A 24,445-nucleotide genomic window follows, 5' to 3' on the forward strand; every position below is an offset into this window, starting at 1 on the left:
CAGGACTGAAGAGGTGGAGCTCAACGCCCATATGCACAATTAGGGGAGCTCAACAAGGTGAATTAACACACACACACACACACACACACACACACACACACACACACACACACACACACAGGGACGCGCCAACAGGGACGCCAGGGAAAATTTGCTTTATGGTTTTCCCTGCGTAAGTTTCCTCATTTGTCTTGTCTTGCATAACATGTTATTTGCATACCCTGAGAGCCGTGACTGGGGGGGACCTGCCCCGGGGCTACCAGTGAGGGGACCTGCCCCCGGGGTTACCAGTGGGGGGCCTGCCCCTCGGGGCTGCCAGTGGGGGGGACCTGCCCCCGGAGCTACCAGTGGGGGACGTCTGCATCCCTCCCCGTCTGCGTCTCAGCTTCCACTGAACTTGCTCAAGGCGGCGGCCGCGGGTTACCTGGTGTAGGCGGCGCCACTGTTGATCACAGCGGCGCTCCTCCTGCTGACCTTGAAAGGTCAAAGGTCATACTCGGCGGGTAAACAAGTTGTTATGATTGGCTTCATGACGTAGTGAGACTTGGCTCTTTTTACCAACCCGTTTACCAAGATGGCGACGTGCGTTAAATTGGTACCAGTTTTTAATCTCCTTGAAGCGCTGAGATTTTGACGCTATGGCCGATGGCATTAAAATTGCTGGTTATGAAGTGTGAGAACAGTTTGGGTATCACGATGGGGACGAGATACTACAGATAGATATCTACAGATATCTATCTATCTGTAGTATCTACCTTTAGTAGCTACCACACGTCACTGCTTGGTTACAATATATATATATATATATATATATATATATATATATATATATATATATATATATATATATATATATCTGTTGTTCAGTAATAACAAAGGTAAATACTATCTAAGGTGATGAACTTACAACATTTATAGGGCAACACTAATTACAATTTTCCATCATTACAGGAACCGGTTCCAATCTGTACACGGAAATAACATCTTGAGACACCAGAAGACATGGCAGGATGTGCAGAATACCCCCGTTGAAAAGCAGAGGTGCAACAGGTACTCTGATAGAGAACTATCAACATCAGAGGCCCGAGACTGTTCAACACGCTTCCACTACACATAAGGGACATAACTGGCCGACCCCTCACAGTGTTCAAGAGAGAACTATCACCATCAGAGGCCCGAGACTGTTCAACACGCTTCCACTACACATAAGGGGCATAACTGGCCGACCCCTCACAGTGTTCAAGAGAGAACTATCACATCAGAGGCCCGAGACTGTTCAACACGCTTTGACTACACATAAGGTGCACAACTGGCCGACCCCCCACAGTGTTCAAGAGAGAACTATCAACATCAGAGGCCCGAGACTGTTCAACACGCTTCCACTACACATAAGGGGCATAACTGGCCGACCCCTCACAGTGTTCAAGAGAGAACTATCAACATCAGAGGCCCGAGACTGTTCAACACGCTTTGACTACACACAAGGTGCACAACTGGCCGACCCCCCACAGTGTTCAAGAGAGAACTATCAACATCAGAGGCCCGAGACTGTTCAACACGCTTCCACTACACATAAGGGGCATAACTGGCCGACCTCTCAAAGTGTTCAGAGGTAAGAAATTATTAAAAAAAAAAAAAAGACACCAAGCCGGGTAAACTATGTGAAAACTAAAGTGACTCACGACACTAAAACTCGGTCTAAATGGCGCAGAGTAAAGGAAAACGACTTTGATGTTGTCATATAGACGTCATATTGAAGTGAAGAGTGCACAGCTCCAAGTGTGTGCAAAATAATATTTATATGCAAGACAGGCTTCTCCGAGAAGCCTCGCGGACATAAATATTATTCCAAACTGTTATTATACCAACACATTGTCTAACAAATAAAATATAAAATAAATTATATGAAAGGTTAAGCAAGGTCGTTTTTAACTGAGAAGGGAAACGAAGGGAACTCATTATTATTAATACGTCACGAAACGTTTTACGTACAGTGACTTTATTTATCGTCCGTACCTTCAAATATGCCTCTGTAATATGCTCTTGTGTATATTTTATAAATAAAATTATCATTATTAATATTATTATCTTTACTAATACTACAATACTCAGCAAAGATGTATGTAAACAAGTGACGTCACACATCCCCTACACCCGAGTTTGTTTAGTTTTCAATGACGCAGACAAGTCATATTTTTCTCAAGCCTTAGACCTCTGTTATTCGAAAGGCCAGATAGGAGCCATTTCTGCCCACAGTTGTATAGACACATTTGGTGCAAAATCAATTTTGGTTTGTTGGGTTTAAGGCCTATAAACCGCGGCAACGGTGTTAAGGGCACCACAGTGCCTTATTGACGACCAGCAAATGCACTTTAGTCCTGAACATAGTCCAGGACTAGTAAACTCAGTGTATATACACCTAGAAGCTGGGTATACCTCTGGGTGTATATTATATGAATATATGCAGCGATATATATGAAGGCGACCTTCAATATTACTGCCTAATACTGTAATACTTCATTCTGGAACAATCAGAAGGAATTCAACCATAATGCAGGATAAAACGATATATTTCCAGGTAGTGGGAGCCTGTTAGTGGCTCTGAAGACGCTGGTCTGTGAGACTCCCTGGGGGCTGCACCCTGTGGGCCTCTCAGAAATACTGAAGCGTTTCTTGAAACCTGCTGACAAACTAGCACTATAAGGAGGTAATCACGGAAGGTGTCAGGAGTAGGGCGGGCCTGAGTTATGAGGGGCCCTCACCCCCTCACTCTGCCTCCCCTCACCCCCTCACAAATAATAATTTACAATCATACAAAAGTATACATAATGTTACATTTTTTTCATTCAAATTATATGTAACAAAATTTTGGGTACCCGATTAGGCTCGGGGCTTTGCTCCCTCTCCCCCCATCATCCTCCCTCTTATTTTCTCTTTCTCCTGAAGACATGTTACCCACCTCCCCCTAGTCTGGGGTAACACCTCCCCCTAGTCTGGGGGATAACACCTTCCCCCCTAGTCTGACATGGTAAACACACTGTCAAACCCGTTCATTTGTAAACATTTTTCCTGGATGGTGTTTCGTAACCCGTACACGTTAGGACCAAATTGTAAAATATACTTTAGAAAACCGTTTTAACTTTTCTTCCCAAGTAATGAACATAAAAAAATTAAAAATTTGCTTTATGTTCATTGTTCGCATCGTGTCGGTCATATTCAACAACAGTCTTCCTAGAATCATTGATTTATCATATTCATGTGTGCGCGCGCGCCTTGTACGTATTCGACATATATACACAGAGAGAAATATGAAAGCCTAGCATTGAAAGCCTGGCAAAGGAAGATTAAAGACTTGGTCCGTCGTTCCTCTGCGTTTTGGGTCAATGGCCCAAAAACTGGAGGCGGCTGGAGAACAATTTATCCCGTGTACATTTGTTGCATGACGGGCGATGCCTGGTAGTGAAGATCCTTCCATTATCATGCTGTCAGGTGTGACGCCCGTCCCCTGTCTCAGCGTCAGGTGTGACGCCCGTCCCCTGTCTCAGCGTCAGGTGTGACGCCCGTCCCCTGTCTCAGCGTCAGGTGTGACGCCCGTCCCCTGTCTCAGCGTCAGGTGTGACGCCCGTCCCCTGTCTCACAGCGTCAGGTGACGACGCCCGTCCCCTGTCTCACAGCGTCAGGTGACGACGCCCGTCCCCTGTCTCACAGCGTCAGGTGACGACGCCCGTCACCCGTCTCACAGCGTCAGGTGACGACGCCCGTCCCCCGTCTCACAGCGTCAGGTGACGTCCCCCGTCTCACAGCGTCAGGTGACGACGCCCGTCCCCCGTCTCACAGCGTCAGGTGACGACGCCCGTCCCCCGTCTCACAGCGTCAGGTGACGACGCCCGTCCCCCGTCTCACAGCGTCAGGTGACGACGCCCTGTCCCTTGCTGCCGCTTCCTAAATCACACAGTTATGAGTAAAAAGGCCCAACACGGTAAGATTTACGGCTCCGTATGTATAGGGAAAACATGTCTTATTCTCAGAGTTTTTCCACGAGGAAGGGTCGCAGTCGGTCAAAAGACCGTGGGGTCATGAAAGGGGTCATATAATTGTGGGGTCACCAGAGAATCACAGGATCATGGGGTCACCAGAGGGTCACAGGATCCCGGAGTAATCAGTCTGTCACGGGAAGAGTCTCGACGCCTGCTAGAATGTCAAAATTGCAGTTTAGAACAATTATATCATCTATTGAGGAGGTTATACCCCACTACGTGATTGGTAATATCGACTGCTGGATGTGGCCACGACACCTGCTGGCTGTGATCACGTAGTCTGCTGTATACGTCACGATGTCTGCTGTAGTGGTCAGGTCACCTGCTGGAGCAATAGCGTCCTCCACAGGATGCGTCACTTGGTCTACCATAGTGTCCCCTTGGCCTGTCCTCACTGGCCGTAGCAACGTAATGATGTTTACAAGTCTCCGTTGAAGAAGAGTCTCGCCCTCGGAGACCCGGAGTGAGATAGAGAGAGAGAGAGAGAGAGAGAGAGAGAGAGAGAGAGAGAGAGAGACAGAGACAGAGACAGAGACAGAGAGACAGAGAGAGACAGAGAGAGACAGAGAGAGACAGAGAGAGACAGAGAGAGAGAGAGAGAGAGAAACAGAGAGAGAGAGAGAGAAACAGAGAGAGAGAGAGAGAGACAGAGAAACAGAGAGAGAGAGAGACAGAGACAGAGAGAGAGAGAGAGACAGAGAGACAGAGAGACAGAGAGACAGAGACAGAGACAGAGAGAGAGAGAGAGACAGAGAAACAGAGAGAGAGAGAGACAGAGAGAGAGAGAGAGAGACAGAGAAACAGAGAGAGAGAGAGACAGAGAGAGAGAGAGAGAGAGAGAGAAACAGAGAGAGAGAGAGACAGAGAGAGAGAGAGAGAGAGAGACAGAGAGACAGAGAGACAGAGACAGAGACAGAGAGAGAGAGAGAGAGAGAGAGAGAGAGAGAGAGACAGAGACAGAGACAGAGACAGAGACAGAGAGAGACAGAGACAGAGACAGAGACAGAGACAGAGACAGAGAGAGAGAGAGAGAGAGAGAGAGAGACAGAGACAGAGAGAGAGACAGAGACAGAGACAGAGAGAGAGACAGAGACAGAGAGAGAGAGAGAGAGAGAGAGAGAGAGACAGAGACAGAGAGAGAGACAGAGACAGAGACAGAGAGAGAGACAGAGACAGAGAGAGAGAGAGAGAGAGAGAGAGAGAGAGAGACAGAGACAGAGAGAGAGACAGAGACAGAGACAGAGAGAGAGACAGAGACAGAGAGAGAGAGAGAGAGAGAGAGAGAGAGAGAGAGAGAGAGAGAGAGAGAGAGAGAGAGAGAGAGGCCGTCGAGACGGCTAACAAGGGAAGGGAGTCAACACACTGCCAGAAATTCTGAAGATATGAACAAAATGTGTTTTACAAGAGCATGACGGATCAAATAAACACAATTGTTGGCATGTTTTGCATACGCTATGCGTGCTAAAGGCTTTACAATAATGTAAAATCAATATCATTTCTCTGTTATCTCTTAACCCCCAATGTACCTTCTTGTATATAAAAATATATAAATAATCCCCGAGGAATAGAATGACTAATTATATTAAAGTTAAGTTTATAGGAAGTAAACATACGTTTGTTTATATTTTCCAACATTCTAATGTTGGTGTTCCTTACATTCAACCGCACGAGCGATCCTCCTGATTGTATTATATACAAATCCAATGTTTCATACTAATATGCGTAAGCTCTGGTTAATTAGACATGCCGGGTAGAACGGGAGGAAACTTTACCAAGGCCCAATTTTATTTCAGAATTTCTGAATGGAAATGATTTAAAATCGATAAAATTTATCATGTGCGAATTCAGTTGCTGAAGAACCTCTCTAGTCCATCTGCGGCGCTGTCCAAGGTTACTCCAGTTTGCTCAAAACTGATAGTGTCTACTGCGATTGTGGACGGGGTGTACAAATTTAATATGTTTCACCCCAAAAATCTAAATTTTCCATTATTCATATAGCAAAAACCGGAACAAAATCGGCAATAACTTAACCTACCCTAAGCCTAACATGCATAATCAAAGGGCAATTTCAGTACACCTGGTATAGGCCCAGGAGACGCTAGGTTTGGCTATTGGCGCCTTCTCAAGCCCTCAGCAAATGCATAGTAGAAAACGCGGTCTTTTTTGTTGTGCAACTTTCCCTGATTTGTGTATATCCTTCACAGTTTTATATAGTAAGAAATTTGTATCAGGACTTGCCTGGAACGTCCGTCTGGATCACAGGACCTGCCTGGAACGTCCGTCTGGATCTCAGGACCTGCCTGGAACGTCCGTCTGGAGCTCAGGCCCTGCCTGGAACGTCCGTCTGGAGCTCAGGACCTGCCTGGAACGTCCGTCTGGAGCTCAGGACCTGCCTGGAACGTCCGTCTGGAGCTCAGGACCTGCCTGGAACGTCCGTCTGGAGCTCAGGACCTGCCTGGAACGTCCGTCTGGAGCTCAGGACCTGCCTGGAACGTCCGTCTGGAGCTCAGGACCTGCCTGGAACGTCCGTCTGGAGCTCAGGACCTGCCTGGAACGTCCGTCTGGAGCTCAGGACCTGCCTGGAACGTCCGTCTGGAGCTCAGGACCTGCCTGGAACGTCCGTCTGGAGCTCAGGACCTCCCTGGAACGTCCGTATGGAGCTCAGGACCTGCCTGGAACGTCCGTCTGGAGCTCAGGACCTGCCTGGAACGTCCGTCTGGAGCTCAGGACCTGCCTGGAACGTCCGTATGGAGCTCAGGACCTCCCTGGAACGTCCGTATGGAGCTCAGGCGCTGGTAGTCATGAAACCTGTCTCCCTTCTGGGGGAAGAGACAGGTCTCATGAAGGCTGATGAAATAAACGGGCCTCAAGGAGTAGGGTTCAACCGAGCCGAGGTAGGATTACAGCTCTTGCTTGCAGTTTCATCAGGTTCCTTATAGGATAGTTCCTTTGTGATAGTTCCCCCATGTGATAGTTTCAAAGTACATTCCCATGATATCAATGAGTTTCTAGGAGAAGGCTTTAGACGAGCTGAGGTATGATAACAGCTCTTGCTTGCAGTTTCACTCAGTTCGTCACCTGACAGCTATTATGAACCCTAGTCTTAGTTAAACAAAAAAAGGGGGGAGAAGATTCAGACTGGAACCAGACCCCAGAATAATGTTAGAAATGTTAGTTAAAAAGAGAGAGAGAGAGAGTGTGGAAAACTGAACGTCGACAAAACAAAGAGAGGGAGACAGATAAGGCTGTGACAGACACCACTCTGGGAGACACCTATTGCCTGACAGCTGGGTGGATAGCGCTTCGGATTCGTAGTCCTAAGGTTCCGGGTTCGATCCCCGGTGGAGGCAGAAGCAAATGTACAACGTTTCTTTCACCCTAATGCAACTGTTCACGTAGCAGTAAATAGGTACCTGGGAGTTAGACAGCTGCTGCGGGCTACTTCCTGGGGGTAACAAAAAGGAGGCCTGGTCGAGGTCCGGGCCGCGGTGACGCTAAGCCCCGAAATAATCTCAAAACAACCTGACGAGGTTATCAGAAAGACAAAGAAACCGACCTTAAGCATCAAGGAAACATCGTGAAGAAAACTGGTGTATACCCTCGTAATGTGTATCATTCCGTCCTCTAAAACTGTACTATATGGAGCATTTTGACGTATAAATCCTCTAAGGCCAAAAACTAATATACTAAACATGATAGCGGCTCACAATATTGATGATGTCCGTTTTCTATTTGTGGGTCCTCGGTTAGGTTAGTTCAGGCAATTTAAGTACATCAGTTTAGTGACGTTTTAAGCGCTCCAGAGGACGGACTGGGATGGTTATCTTTCCACCACCGATCATTGGATGTGATTGAATTGAAATTGAAATAAGTTTATTGAGGTAAAATACACACAAAGGGATGAGGTAGCTCAAGCTATTCTCACCCCGTTCAGTACATCGTGTTAATACATACATATACACACATCACAAACAATAAACATTACCAAACATTCTGGGAGATAAACATATACATTTCCTCCTTCACAAGTAGTATGGTACCAGACGTACACACAAATACTTTTATGACCTAGGTATACTGTATAGGCAATTTGCAAGAGCCATGCAGATAATTCAACAAAATATTACAGTCTTGGTGCAAAATTCTTATATCTCTCAAGAATATCATCAACCTTTCCGTTGTGACACATCCAGGTTATTTGTTCAGGAACAGTCCTTATCTCAGTGTTTCTATATGCATTAATCAACGGACAATCAAGAACATAATGGGCAAGGGTGTGAGACCTTAACATACCACATAGTTTACACTTCGTGTCATTATCATGAACACCTATCCCATATTCCCAGTAATATTTGTACCCAAGCCTGAGCCGCATGTACACAGAGTCACTCCAAGCATTTCTCTTTTTACCATAAGTGAAATGGGTGTTTTGACTCGCATGTAGTGTTGCATGGTTTGACTTCTCTCATACATTATATCTTGGATGAGGTGGTGGGGGCAGGGGATGAAGGTCATAACAAGCAAATCAATTTACGAAAATAGCTCACTACAAATGCAAGTTGCTTATCTTGAAGACTACATTTGTGGTCGTTCTCGAGTGCATTGTCAATATATGGGGGTCCATTCATATCCAGGATGGGTATGGGGTCCACAACCGCCCACGGAATGGGTTATGGGGGTCCACTACCGCCCACGGGATGGGTTATGGGGGTCCACTACCTCCCACAAGATGGGATATGGGGGTCCACTACCTCCCACAAAATGGGATATGTGGGGTCCACTACCTCCCACAAGATGGGATATGGGGGGGGTCCTCTACCTCCCACAAGATGGGTTATGGGAGGTCCACTACCTCCCACAAGATGGGATATGGGGGGTCCACTACCTCCCACAAGATGGGATATGGGGGGTCCACTACCTCCCACAAGATGGGATATGGGGGGTCCACTACCTCCCACAAGATGGGATATGGGGGGGGGTCCACTACCTCCCACAAGATGGGATATGGGGGGTCCACTACCTCCCACAAGATGGGATATGGGGGGGGTCCACTACCTCCCACAAGATGACAAGATGGGTTATGGGAGGTCCACTACCTCCCACAAGATGGGATATGGGGGGTCCACTACCTCCCACAAGATGGGATATGGGGGGTCCACTACCTCCCACAAGATGGGATATGGGGGGGGGTCCACTACCTCCCACAAGATGACAAGATGGGATATGGGGGGTCCACTACCTCCCACAAGATGGGATATGGGGGGGGGGGGTCCACTACCTCCCACAAGATGACAAGATGGGATATGGGAGGTCCACTACCTCCCACAAGATGGGATATGGGGGGGTCCACTACCTCCCACAAGATGGGATATGGGGGGTCCACTACCTCCCACAAGATGGGATATGGGGGGTCCACTACCTCCCACAAGATGGGATATGGGGGGGGGCCCACTACCTCCCACAAGATGGGATATGGGGGGTCCACTACCTCCCACAAGATGGGATATGGGGGGTCCACTACCTCCCACAAGATGGGATATGGGGGGGCCCACTACCTCCCACAAGATGGGATATGGGGGGTCCACTACCTCCCACAAGATGGGATATGGGGGGTCCACTACCTCCCACAAGATGGGATATGGGGGGGGGCCCACTACCTCCCACAAGATGGGATATGGGGGGTCCACTACCTCCCACAAGATGGGATATGGGGATGCATAACAAATGAAGTGAACTATTTATGATATGTTCGACTCTAGAACACGACAGCCGGGCCACCATGGTATATACCGATGGAGCATATTGGTACCGCCTGGACGTGTTACCAGAGGCAGTGGAGCATGGCTGTACCTCCCTATGCAAGGATAAGAGAGGGCGTGGAGCATGGCAGACCCCCCCCCTCCCCCCAGAGCATGTATTAAGAGGGGGAGAGCAATATTATCAAACACGGTGTCAGCAAGTTCTTGATGCTTGCACCAGCATCGTCGCCACCCCAGCGAGCGCTTATCACTTGTTCACAAACATTATGAGAACATTGTAACTGATGAACACAAGTTCCTAACTGTAAACGAATATATATAGAAACTATATGCAATGGGGAATTATGAGCTAGCCGCCTCTAACTAGAGCCCTAGCCGCCTCTAACTAGAGCCCTAGCCGCATCTAGCTAGAGGCGCCCATTACATTGGTAGAGCACCCTCTTGAAGTGTTAGAGCGCCCAATACATTGTTAGAGCATCCCTCGCGTTATTAGAGCTCCTGTAGCATTCTTAAATCGGTCACTGTACTGTTAGAGCATACATTGCATTGTTAGAGCGTCTATTGCATTATCAGCGCGCCTCTAGCATTGTTAAAGCGCCCTTTGCATTGTTCAACTAGCATTCTTTGAGCACCAATGGCATTGTTAGAACGCCTATTACATTATTATATCCTTTGCATAACTAGAGCGCCCAATGTATTAATGCCACTAGTATTTTTAGACTACACAGAACGTGCGTTATATTGCTAGGGCGCCAATTGTATTGTTAGTGCCCATTGTATTATAATTAGTATGCTCCTGTATTATTGATGTTTCCCGTGAATTATAGAGAGTATTTGTGCCCTTTATCCCTCCCCTTATATACACTAACTTTGATGCGCCGTCAAGGCCTATGTTGAGTTCATTATATATATCATATCGACGTTCACTATAGTTATATAGAATGATAGGTTACATCTCTTGTGTGTGTAAATTCAGGTAAATATCTCGCAATCATTTAAACATACCAGAAACTAGTTTTCCGAGAGAGATCGCGGCGTATATTAAATACAAACACGTACTGGATTTGTTGGAGTTTTGCAAACGTGTACAAAATTGGCAATAACAGGCTTAAATCCAGAGAAACATTGTTAATTGGGAGGGGGAGCAAGTAATCCTTTTCCAAATGCCATTACTAGCTGCTGGGAGAATGCATATAGGCGCTGAGGACAAACTCTTTATATATATATATATATATATATAGCATATATGGCATGACTTACCTGATCCAAGAGCTCAAGCACAACTTGGTAAATTCTTGCAGGTATATATATAACACTTGTTGCGCCTGCCGCCGCCCTCTTCCTCTTCCTTCTCTGTCGGGTAATGAAACCAATTACAAAATAAGGAAGGTGAGGTCCGCCTCGACACACGTGGAGCTCGAGCCCGTCCGGAGGGTCGGTGGTAACCTTCCCTACTGAGCGATCACCACCAACTACACCACTATTTATTTGCTGCCGACCCCCAACACCGCCGCCACCTTCTCATTGGTCACCGCTGTCTGACGTCATCGCCCGCTTGGTTCTCCTATTGGTGCAGCCTCGATAGCAAGACGCACTTTAACCAAGCAAGAGGTAGTTTAACCAAGGGGCACTTTAACCACACAAGAGGCACTTTAACCAAACAAGAGATAGTTTAACCAAGGGGCACTTTAACCAAGCAAGAGGTAGTTTAACCAAGGGGCACTTTAACCACACAAGAGGCACTTTAACCAAGCAAGAGGTAGTTTAACCAAGGGGCACTTTAACCAAACAAGAGATAGTTTAACCAAGGGGCACTTTAACCAAGCAAGAGATAGTTTAACCAAGGGGGACTTTAACCAAGCAAGGGGCACATTAACTATGCAAGAGGCACTTTAACCAAGCAAGAGGCACTTTAACCAAGCAAGTGACACTTTAACAATGCAGTAAAAGCTAATACAGTAATACAAAATGACACTAATAATGTAAGAAGCATTCTAACAATACAAGGGGCACTAACACTGCAAGGGACATTAACACTACAAGAGGCATTAACAGTCCCTGTGGAGTAGTGGTAAAACACTCGCTTGGCGCTTTGCAAGCGCTTTGGCCTGGGTTCGTGGCCTGGGAGGATTTACTGGGTCCCAGTCCTTAACTGTAGCCTCTGTTCACCCAGCAATGAATGGGTACTTGGTTGTTAAACAATTCGGCGGGTTATATTATGGGAAAAGTTAGGATTAAGAACTTGCTCAAAATGCTGTGAATGCTAATGGCTGTATAAGAATGTAAGCACTTGTATATATAAATTTTAAAATAATAACAACAACACAAGGGGCACTTCAACAATTCACACAAATAATTGTGCTTGGAGTTCAGATTCCACGATTTGGTCCCGCCTTTTTAACTCTACATCAATCAATATTCAGGTTGCCAAGACTATTGGGCTCAAGAATGACTATTTCAAACCGTTTATAAAGATAATCTCCACCACTTCTTTGTGCATTCAGTTTCTTCACTAGTAACTTCGAAAGAATTCTTGGTTATGTGTGTGTAGTTTACTTGTTCTAGTACTAATCATTCTAAATAATTTGTCCTTGTCTGCCCAAACAATTTTCCCAATAATTTTGTGGTAATCATGCTTCTCTTATCATGATTATGTAGAGTAGTACTCCACATAATTATAGATAGGAAATTCTAGAAATTCTAATTCTAGAAACTTGAAGTACTATAAGTACTTCAAGTACTTGCCTATCTACAAGTACTCTTCTAGATAGGCAAGTCTTTTTTTTTTTACTCCATTTCTTCTTAATTAATATCTCTTAATTCTGGTACTAGCCTGATTCCATACCTCTTAATTTTCCCCCAGCTTCGTATTGTGGTTGACCAGAGAGGTGCTCAATGCAGAGTTGCATATTCCAAGACTGATCTGATATATCTATTGGGCTGCCAATAGTGGAATTTATATCACAGCACATGTGGGGAACATTTGTGTGCACAAATATATTAGAGTCACTAATATGCACACCATGTTATATTCTTAGAACAAACAACATAGTTTTTATCACACTGTACACAAGTTGTATATAGCTATCTACTTTACGCACCATTTCAAACTACTAGACAGTTTTGGTGGGTGTGATAATCTTACAATCAATGATCCAAGCTCAACCTAGCCCTGCACATTTTACACCAATTTTTAACTGCAAGCATTGAATATTTCATTTTATTCACATTTTTAGTGTTTTACTATGATTTTTCAAATACATTATGCTGTCAATAGTAGGCATCCTTCAGTCTAAGACTATGGAGTTGCGCCCTGACAGGGCGCAAAGCCTGGGTAGGTAGATATGGAGGAGAAGCTGTTACCCATGCAGCAGGTCCCCCCTCTCCACGTTGTTGAAATTATCCAATAAAGGCAAATATCAATACACATGGTTCCAGCAACGTCGCAGGAGCTGCCAGAACGAGGTCGACATCAACAACGAACTGCCTTAGAGGCTCCAACTCCGGATTTTTCCTCGAGGTTGACTCTTGAAGTCTTTCCCAAAAAAGGGTATGGCCGCAAGGCAGCGGAGGTTTAAAATCAGGGTTTTCCTTCCCCTAGATGGGCTGCCTTCCCAGGCTATCGAGTCCCATCTACCCGGAGCAGCTGGTTTTAAGGCGCCAGAGGCATGCCCTCGCCCCTTCTCCTGTCGGTAAAAGCAGTTCCGCCGGACTTAAAAACTAAGCCACCCGTGCAGGCCAGGAGTTGGACTTGTTATTGACAGCATGTCAATAACATTATTGACATGCTGTCAATAATGTTATTTATATTACAGTGTACAATATGTAGAACTTCAGTATGCACCAATTTATTTGCATCACTAACATAACTACGACAATATTAGAACAATTAAACTTAGTAGTTTTGCTGCTATTGCACTGCATGCACATTATATACACTATTCACTAGGTGCCTGACAGCTGGGTGGACAGCGCTTAGGATTCGTAGTCCTTAGGTTCCAGGTTCGATCCCCGTTGGAGGCGGAGACAAATGGGCAAAATGTTTCTTTCACCCTGATACCCCTGTTACCTAGCAGTAAATAGGTACCTGGGAGTTAGACAACTGCTACGGGCTGCTTCCTGGAGGGGGGGGGGTGTAATAAACAGGAGGCCTAGTCGAGGACCTGGCTGCAGGGACGCTAAGCCCCGAAATCATCTCAAGATAACCATGTGTACATGTTAATGCTTCATTACATACCACTAAGCAATTCTGGTGTGCGAGATAATCTTGGAACCAGTTGTTCAAGCCCAGACCCACGTACTTGGCACTTGACTATGTACACCACTAATATTAGCTAAAACACTTATTATAATCCTGGTTACTAAATTTTGAAAATTCATCATTTTTCAAAAGAACACGAGTCCTGTTGTATGATGAACACACACCAAACCGTGGCTCTGTGCTGTGATGGCAGAGTAGGATTTACACTGAGAATATTATCACCTGCATCAAGTTCACAAAAATCTCAACCTTTTTATTTTTATTTATTTTTATCCCTGTCAATTTTATCAATTTATCAATATCACTATCATTAAATTCATCATTTGTTTATTTCACCATCAGTAACTGATGCTGTAGGCGTGAGGAACATTGTGGTGGTGAGTTTGCTGCATGCTACGCATGTTACTGTCTTAGCACCGAGGCCCTCACACCAAGAGGGAAGCCTACAATATTGTTTCCAATATGGCATCTGTTTACCAAAGGCCTAAGGAAACTCATGAGAGTACTATGCACCCGTTTGAGTTTTCAATTTTACGCTACACAAAACTTACATTGGTTGACATGCACACCACCAATGCAATGACCCTGACTGATATGTGCAGTTAAAGGGTTAAGGACCTTTTTTCTTAGAACATAAATATACATAACTAAAAAGGGATAAGCTAGAAATACTTCAATGAATAAATCAAACTTTAATAACAATTATACAAAAAATGCAGATATGACTTCAGGATACATAAGTCAAAAATATAACAGATTACCATCACATGAAATTATTTTAAAGAAATAAAACAATGAAATGGATAGAAAACAAAATTAAAATAAAACATTATTTCAAGTAATGTTCCAAGGAAATAAAGATTGTTGCTGTCTTAGTTCTTTGCATACAGTACAGTAGGCCTACTTGGTACTCTACAGAGATAATGAGTCTGAACATCTAATACAATATTATCTGCAACTCAACTGTCTTATTACCACTGCTTATTCCTACATTCTTTGTTATCTACATTAACTACATCATAGCCAACTCATAAGGTATCGTGCATATCTTGCTAGAACTACTTCTTTGGTCCTCGGTAACTGATATTGGTCCAAGTATAATACATTCATATATTCCTGCAAAGCTTTAAAGGCAAAAGCATCATGACAGTAAACTACAATTACCTCTAAGATAGAGATTAACTAATGAACATGTATGTAAATAAGACAAAGCCTAAATAAAACATCTTGCACAAGACAAATTTAACACGAAACAAATCCACTCGGAATTGTATTCAACAGCCTGCAACTTAAATTTAGTATCATTTGATAAAATCTGCTTACTGTTAAACATTTCATTACAATTCACCCTAAAACTTGCACACAGGTAAAGTATATCATAATATTACAAATGGGAAGATCATTAATAATTCTTTTCAATGTTCACATGAAGTTGAATTGATGTATGTTATAATGAACTCTGAAGCTCAACCCTCATCAAATATACACCAAAGCTCAACCTGTAATAAAGTTATAAGACAACATCTTGGTATAAAAAAAAAAAAAATCCAATACCTGTACTTATATTTACTACAGCCATTTTACAATGCTGTAATAAAACTTATTAATGCTATATTTTTAGCATTACTATGCCATGTACAGCACACTAAAGAGCAATCACAAACATAAAATGCCTTGAAAACAACTTAGCAATTTATAACATACCATGTTACCCAGTCCCATACATGACCGAATAGACAATACACGTAAGATGCTAACATGTAACTACATAATATACCTTTCCCAACAGTGTGCAAAATCAAAGATTCAGAAGCACACAGGTATCTTAGGCAGTTAGAAGCCAGCCGTCTTGCTATTTAGTATGAGAGAACACTTGGCAAGATTCCTTTCATTAAACTGGCAATCACATTACAAAGTCAATAAGAAAGTAAAATAGTCACTGGTGCTGCTTTTTGTTATTGACCAAATAGTGTAATTTAAGTACACTTAGAAATCAAGCTGTGCTCCCTTTTATTTAATAAGCAAATAACTGAATTTTATAAAAGGAAGTAGAGCACTGTATTGAAATAATTATTTATTTTTATCCCAATTTGTTTTACATAAGACGGACATGGTTTCCTTTTATTAAACAAGCAGTCAAAAGACATTTTAGTATAAAAAATTAAACAAGTAAAACTTCATATTAAGATTGGTTATTTAGTAGAAGGAAAATAGAGCACCATCTTTTATTCAGATAGTAAATGGCATTTTTTGTTTTTGTATTTTACAAGTGGCTTATGCTTTTAACGTATAAATTGCCGTCTAATAAAAGGCAACAAAAAGGTCAGACCTTCCTTTTATTAAACAGGCACCTGAATGGCAACTTTGAAACACAAAGACAAAGTATTTCTTTTCGTACATACATATCTGAAGATCAACTCAAGATAAGAACAAAAAGGTTATAATTTCCTTACAGGCAAATGTGTTGCAATTCAATAAAAGGAACAAAATATAAGGGCACTTTCTCTTATTAAATAGGTAACTAGACAAATTCAGTACAGAAAAAACTAAAATTATTGATTATTGTATTAAATGCCAATGCATTAAAAAGGAAGAATAGACTGTACAGCTTTTTATTAAACAAGCAACAAGCATAGCTGGCAGTTTAGTATGAAAAAGGTAACCTGGGAACACATACCTTTTAAAGGACATAGTGTAACATGGTACTGTAACATGAGGAACAAGTAGTTCTGTAATACAACGATGAAACTCTTGTACGCATACATTTCAAACATCCACCTACACTACTTAACAAAATGAATCAGTTAATCTGTGATCAAGCATGAGCATGTGCTGGTGAGTCAGTGGGAGCATGTGTGGGTGAGTGTTAGTGGGAGCATGTGTGGGTGTGAGAGTCTGTGGGAGCATGTGTGGGTGTGCGAGTCTGTGGGAGCATGTGTGGGTGTGCGAGTCTGTGGGAGCATGTGTGGGTGAGAGTCAGTAGGAACATGTGTGGGTGAGGGAGTCGATGGGAGCCTGTGTGTGAGAGAATCAGTGGGAGCATGTGTGGGTGAGAGAGAGTCAGTGGGAGAAGATGTGGGTAGTGTGTGTGTTAATGGGAGCATGTGTGGGTGTGAGAGAGTGAGTGAGAGAATGTGTGGGCGACAGTCAGTGGGAGCATGTGTGGGCGAGTCGATGGGAGCACGAGTGGCGGTGTCACTGGGAGCATGTGTGGGTGTGTTAGTGGGAACGTGGGTGTGTTAGTGGGAACATGTGTGGGGGAGTGGGAACATGTGTGGGGGAGTGGGAACATGTGTGGGGGAGTGGGAACATGTGTGGGTGAGTGGGAGCATGTGTGGGTGTGTTGATGCGAGCATGTGTGGGTGTGTGTTGATGGGAGCATGTGTGGGTGTGTTGATGGGAGCATGTGTGGGCGAGTCGATGTGAGCATGAGTAGGCGAGTGTGTGTCAGTGGGAGCATGTGTGGGTGAGAGTCAGTGGGAGCATGTGTGGGCGAGTCAGTGGGAGCATGTGTGGGTGAGAGTGTCAGTGGGAGCATGTGTGGGTGAGCGTGTGTCAGTGGGAGCATGTGTGGGTGAGCGTGTGTCAGTGGGAGCATGTGTGGATGAGTGTGTCGGTGGGAGCATATGTGGGTAGAGAGAGTGTTAATGGGAGCGTGTGTGGGCGAGAGTCAGTGGGAGCATGTGTGGGTGAGTGTCAGTGAGAGCGTGTGTGAATGAGAGTCAGTGGGAGCATGTGTGGGGGCGAGAGTCAGTGGGAACGTGTGTGAATGAGAGTCAGTGGGAGCATGTGTGGGCGAGTCAGTGGGAGCATGTGTGGGCGAGTGTGTTAGTGGGAACATGTGAGGGTGAGTGGGAGCATGTGTGGATGAGTGAGAGCATATGTGGATGAGTGGGAGCATGTGTGGATGAGTCGATGGGAGCATGTGTGGGTGAGTCGATGGGAGCATGTGTGGGTGAGTCGATGGGAGCATGTGTGGGTGAGTCAATGGGAGCATGTGTGGGTGAGTCAATGGGAGCATGTGTGGGTGAGTCAATGGGCGCATGTGTGTGAGTCGATGGGCGCATGTGTAGGTTAGTCGATGTGAGCATGAGTGGGCGAGTGTGTGTCAATGGGAACATGTGTGGGCGAGTGTTAGTGTGACCGTGTGGGGGTGAGAAAGTCAGTGGGAGCATGTGTGGGTGAGAATGCCAGTGGGAGCATGTGTGGGTGAGAGTCAATGGGAGCATGTGTGGGTGAAATGCCAATGGGAGCATGTGTGGGTGAGTATGTCAGTGGGAGCATGTGTGGGTGAGTATGTCAGTGGGAGCATGTGTGGGTGAGTGTGTCAGGGGGAGCATGTGTGGGTGAGTCAGTGGGAGCATGTGTGGGTGAGTCAGTGGGAGCATGTGTGGGTGAGTCAGTGGGAGCATGTGTGGGTGAGAGTCAGTGGGAGCATGTGTGGGTGAGCGTCAGTGGGAGCATGTGTGGGTAAGCGTGAGTCAGTGGGAGCATGTGTGGGTGAGCGTGAGTCAGTGGGAGCATGTGTGGGTGAGCGTGAGTCAGTGGGAGCATGTGTGGGTGAGCGTGAGTCAGTGGGAGCATGTGTGGGAGTGTGTCAGTGGGAGCATGTGTGTGTGTGTGTGTGTGTGTGTGTGTGTGTGTGTGTGTGTGTGTGTGTGTGTGTGTGTGTGTGTGTGTGTGTGTGTGTGTGTCTGTCAGTGGGAGCATATGTGGGTGAGTGTGTTAGTGGGAGCATGTGTGGGTGAGTGTTAGTGAGAGAATGTGTGGGTGAATGAGTGAGTGAGTGGGAGCATGTTCAGGTGTGAGAACTAATGGGAGCATGTGTGGGTGAGTCAGTGTGGGTGGAAGCATGTGTGGGTGAGAAAGTCAGTGTGAGCATGCGTGGGTGAGTGTGTCAGTGGGAGTATGTGTAGGCGAGAGAGAGTGGGAGCATGTGTGGGTGTGAGAGTGGGAGCATGTGTAGGTGAGAGTGAGTGATTGGGAGCACGTGTGGGTGAGTGTGTCAGTGGGAGCGTGTGTGTGTGTGTGTGTGTGTGTGTTAATGTGAGCATGTGTAGGCGAGAAAGTCAGTGGGAGCATGTGTAGGCGAGAAAGTCAGTGGGAGCATGTGTAGGTGAGAAAGAGTGAGTGGGAGCATGTGTGGGTGAGAAAGAGTGAGTGGGAGCATGTGTGGGTGAGAAAGAGTGAGTGGGAGCATGTTCGGGTGTGAGAACTAATGGGAGCATGTGTGGGTGAGTCAGTGGGAGCATGTGTGGATGTGTGTGTCGGTGGGAGCATGTGTGGGTGAGGGAGTCGATGGGAGCATGTGTGGGTGAGTCAGTGGGAGCATGTGTGGGCGAGTCAGTGGGAGCATATGTGGGTAGAGTGTGTGTTAATGGGAGCATGTGTGGGTGAGTCAGTGGGAGCTAGAGTGGGTGAGTATATTAGTGGGAGCATGTGTGTGTGTGTGTGTGTGTGTGTGTGTGTGTGTGTGTGTGTGTGTGTGTGTGTGTGTGTGTGTGTGTGTGTGTGTGTGTGTGTGTGAGAGTCAGTGGGAGCATGTGTGGGTGAGTGTCAGTGAGAGCATGTGTGAATGAGAGTCAGTGGGAGCATATGTGTGTGTGAGAGTGAGTCAGCGGGAGCATGTGTGGGTGAGTGTGTCAGTGAGAGCGTGTGTGAATGAGAGTCAGTGGGAGCATATGTGGGCGAGTCAATGGGAGCACAAGTGGGCGGTGTCAGTGGGAGCATGTGTGGGTGAGTGTGTTAGTGGGAACATGTGTGGGTGAGTGGGAACATGTGTGGGTGAGTGGGAGCATGTGTGGATGAGTGGGAGCATGTGTGGATGAGTGGGAACATGTGTGGATGAGTGGGAGCATGTGTGGATGAGTGGGAGCATGTGTGGGCGAGTCGATGGGAGCATGTGTGGGCGAGTCGATGGGCACATGTGTGGGTGAGTCGATGGGCGCATGTGTGGGCGAGAGTGTGTCAATGGGAACATGTGTGGGAGAGTGTTAGTGGGACCATGTGTGGGTGAGAGTCAGTGGGAGCATGTGTGGGTGAGAGTTAGTAGGAGCATGTGTGGGTGTGAGAGACAGTGGGAGCATGTGTGGGTGTGAGAGACAGTGGGAGCATGTGTGGGTGAGAATGTCATTGGGAGCATGTGTGGGTGAGTGTGTCAGTGGAAGCATGTGTGGGTGAGTGTGTCAGAGGGAGCATGTGTGGGTGTGTCAGAGGGAGCATGTATGGGTGAGTGTGTCAGAGGGAGCATGTGTGGGTGAGTGTGTCAGAGGGAGCATGTGTGGGTGAGTGTGTCAGAGGGAGCATGTGTGGGTGAGTGTGTCAGAGGGAGCATGTGTGGGTGAGTGTGTCAGAGGGAGCATGTGTGGGTGAGTGTGTCAGAGGGAGCATGTGTGGGTGAGTGTGTCAGAGGGAGCATGTGTGGGTGAGTGTGTCAGAGGGAGCATGTGTGGGTGAGTGTGTCAGAGGGAGCATGTGTGGGTGAGTGTCAGAGGGAGCATGTGTGGGTGAGAGTGTCAGTGGGAGCATGTGTGGGTGTCAGTGGGAGCATGTGTGGGTGAGAGTGTCAGTGGGAGCATGTGTGGGTGAGAGTGTCAGTGGGAGCATGTGTGGGTGAGTGTCAGTGGGAGCATGTGTGGATGAGTGTGTCGGTGGGAACATGTGTGGGCGAGTGGGAGCATGTGTGGATGAGTGGGAGCATGTGTGGATGAGTGGGAGCATGTGTGGATGAGTGGGAGCATGTGTGGATGAGTGGGAGCATGTGTGGATGAGTGGGAGCATGTGTGGATGAGTGGGAGCATGTGTGGATGAGTGGGAGCATGTGTGGATGAGTGGGAGCATGTGTGGATGAGTGGGAGCATGTGTGGATGAGTGGGAGCATGTGTGGATGAGTGGGAGCATGTGTGGATGAGTGGGAGCATGTGTGGATGAGTGGGAGCATGTGTGGATGAGTCGATGGGAGCATGTGTGGATGAGTCGATGGGAGCATGTGTGGATGAGTCGATGGAAGCATGTGTGGGTGAGTCGATGGGAGCATGTGTAGGCGAGTCGATGTGAGCATGAGTGGGCGAGTGTGTGTCAGTGGGGACATGTATGGGCGAGTGTTAGTGTGACCATGTGTGGGTGAGAAAGTCAGTGGGAGCATGTGTGGGTGAGAGTGAGTGAGAGTGGGAGCATGTGTGGGTGAGTGAGTGAGAGTGGGAGCATGTGTGGGTGAGAGTGAGAGTGGGAGCATGTGTGGGTGTGAGAGAGTGGGAGCATGTGTGGGTGAGAGAGTGGGAGCATGTGTGGGTGAGAGAGTGAGAGTGGGAGCATGTGTGGGTGTGAGAGAGTGAGAGTGGGAGCATGCGTGGGTGTGAGAGAGTGGGAGCATGCGTGGGTGTGAGAGAGTGGGAGCATGTGTGGGTGTGAGAGAATGTGAGTGGGAGCATGTGTAGGTGAGAGTCAGTGGGAACATGTGTGGGTGAGTGTTAGTGGGAGCATTTGTGGGTGTGAGTGTTAATGGGAGCATGTGTGGGTGAGAAAGTTAGTGTGAGCATGTGTGGTTGAGAGTGAGTGGGAGCATATGTGGGTGAGAGTGAGTCAGTGGGAGCATGTGTGGGTGAGAGTGAGTCAGTGGGAGCATGTGTGGGTGAGAGTGAGTCAGTGGGGGCATGTGTGGGTGAGTGTGTCAGTGGGAGCATGCGTGGGTGAGTGTGTCAGTGGGAGCATGCGTGGGTGAGTGTGTCAGTGGGAGCATGCGTGGGTGAGTGTGTCAGTGGGAGCATGTGTGGGTAAGAGTCAGTGGGAGCATGTGTGGGTGAGAGTCAGTGGGAGCATGTGTAGGTAAGAGTCAGTGGAAGCATGTGTGGGTAAGAGTCAGTGGAAGCATGTGTGGGAGTCAGTGGGAGCATGTGTGGGTGTGGGAGTCAGTGAGAGCATGTGTGGGTGTGGGAGTCAGTGAGAGCATGTGTGGGTGTGGGAGACAGTGGGAGCATGTGTGGGTGTGGGAGTCAGTGGGAGCATGTGTGGGTGTGGGAGTCAGTGGGAGCATGTGTGGGTGTGGGAGTCAGTGGGAGCATGTGTGGGAGTCAGTGGGAGCATGTGTGGGTGTGGGAGTCAGTGGGAGCATGTGTGGGTGTGGGAGTCAGTGGGAGCATGTGTGGGTGTGGGAGTCAGTGGGAGCATGTGTGGGTGTGGGAGTCAGTGGGAGCATGTGTGGGTGTGGGAGTCAGTGGGAGCATGTGTGGGTGTGGGAGTCAGTGGGAGCATGTGTGGGTGTGGGAGTCAGTGGGAGCATGTGTGGGTGTGGGAGTCAGTGGGAGCATGTGTGGGTGTGGGAGTCAGTGGGAGCATGTGTGGGTGTGGGAGTCAGTGGGAGCATGTGTGGGTGTGGGAGTCAGTGGGAGCATGTGTGGGTGTGGGAGTCAGTGGGAGCATGTGCGGGTGAGAGTCAGTGGGAGCATGTGCGAGTGAGTCAGTGGGAGCATGTGTGAGAGTCAGTGGGAGCATGTGCAAGTGGGTGAGTCAGTGGGAGCATGTGTGGGTGAGTGTGTCAGTGGCAGCATATATGAGTGAGAGTGTCAGTGGGAGCATGTGTGGGTGAGTGTGTCAGTGGGAGCATGTGTGGGTGAGTGTGTCAGTGGGAGCATGTGTAGGTGAGAGTGTCATTGGGAGCATGTGTGGGCGAGTGTCATTGGGAGCATGTGTGGGCGAGTGTCATTGGGAGCATGTGTGGGCGAGTGTCAGTGGGAGCATGTGTGGATGAGTGTCAGTGGGAGCATGTGTGGGTGAGTGTCAGTGGGAGCATGTGTGGGTGAGAGTGTCAGTGGGAGCATGTGTGGGTGAGAGTGTCAGTGGGAGCATGTGTGGGTGAGAGTGTCAGTGGGAGCATGTGTGGGTGAGAGTGTCAGTGGGAGCATGTGTGGGTGAGTGTGTCAGTGGGAGCATGTGTGGGTGAGTGTGTCAGTGGGAGCATGTGTGGAGGAGAGAGAGAGAGAGAGGAGAGGATGGAAACAGAGGTTGAAAGAAAGAGGGGGGGGGGGGGAAGAAAGCAAGAATGAAAGGATGGGAATGAAAAAGCATGAGTGAGAATGCAATAAAGAAAGTGGGGGAAGAGAGAGGGGTAAAGAGAGCATATGAGATATATGATTAATAATGGCCACAATACTATCATTAATACCATCATTTACCACACAAAAACAATACACCACATTACATCATATATTCACAACTAGCTTGATGTACCAAAAGGTATAACAAGAAAAGCCTGCTAAAAGTATGAGACTAACAAGACTCGACTTTTAAGAACACTGGAATAATCCTACGACACAATCATTTTCATACAAAGATAAACCTTCATTAATTTATAAACTGGTTCATACAAATTTTTTTTTTACAATTTGTTATTATTGTGATAAAAAATTAACAAATAAAACTGACTAGTCACGAGAGAAACTATTGAAGGGGCAATGGGAGTTATGACAATTAAAAGACTCGGCCTGAGGGGAATACGAGGGACATGAGGGAATACGAGGGTAGACAATAAACCATAACTAATGTTTCACCTCCAGCTTTATGCCTGACACTCATTAACTAAACAAGTGAAACATCGGTGATAGTTAATTGTATAGTATATAACATTATGGTTATGGATGACATGAATAAACTGCATCTTAAAAAAAAATTAATAAAATAAGAGAAAAAATATAATGATAACTAAAAGGAGACTCTTTAAATGCTAAATGGTGAATAATGACAACACTACATATTGTAATACATTCAACAACATTCACATCCTCTATACCACCAGCAATATGTTAAAATGTATAAAACGTACATAAAAGTGTTTACTGGTGCCAGTTTGAGAATAAGTTTGACTAGTACTAAATTACGAACACTAAAATCCTTCACATTTTAAGATGTGTAAATTAATATAAACATGGATTATCTGTCTGATAAAAAAAAAACAGGTTGAAATATAGAAATTCCTTTTATTTCAAATTTAAAATAATGTTGAAAATTTAGAGTCAAATTTGTTAGCCAACATACATTCTTTAAAATATGTATATACAGTATGCACCTTCTATTTAAACAACATATAATTTTCACTTAGCATACAGTACATAAAAGATAAAGCATAATCACAGTTCATATTTTATTACCACACAGTAGTGTTATCATCACACAATAGTTTAATATTATAAAATTTGTTATCACCCAATTCTCATTACTTCAAGTGCATGCAGCACCTTATTTGTACCATCAAATAATTAGGCAATGTAAATTACCATACCCTGCTAGTCATTAACATAAATAGCTTTGTTGATATCTTGCACAGTGCTCATGTTGTAGAAAGACTGTCGAGTAGCATCGCTTTCTGGGATAGTGTTGCCTGTTAAAAAATATAA

General features: G+C 46.1%; 1 protein-coding gene across 8 annotated transcripts in view; it reads right to left on the reverse strand.

Annotated features, from left to right (window-relative positions):
• Positions 1-14,734: 14,734 nt before the first annotated feature.
• Positions 14,735-24,445, reverse strand: part of LOC123772370 (uncharacterized) — a 49,211-nt gene continuing 39,500 nt past the window's right edge. For all 8 annotated transcript variants that reach the window (XM_069325821.1, XM_069325823.1, XM_045765451.2 and 5 more), the window contains one exon: positions 14,735-24,429. In XM_069325821.1, coding sequence (XP_069181922.1) covers positions 24,335-24,429 — 95 coding nt within the window. In that variant the 3' untranslated portion in view covers positions 14,735-24,334. The remainder of the gene's footprint in view (positions 24,430-24,445) is intronic.

The sequence above is a fragment of the Procambarus clarkii genome, chromosome 17 (genome assembly GCF_040958095.1).
Source record: "Procambarus clarkii isolate CNS0578487 chromosome 17, FALCON_Pclarkii_2.0, whole genome shotgun sequence".
NCBI lineage: Eukaryota > Metazoa > Arthropoda > Malacostraca > Decapoda > Cambaridae > Procambarus > Procambarus clarkii.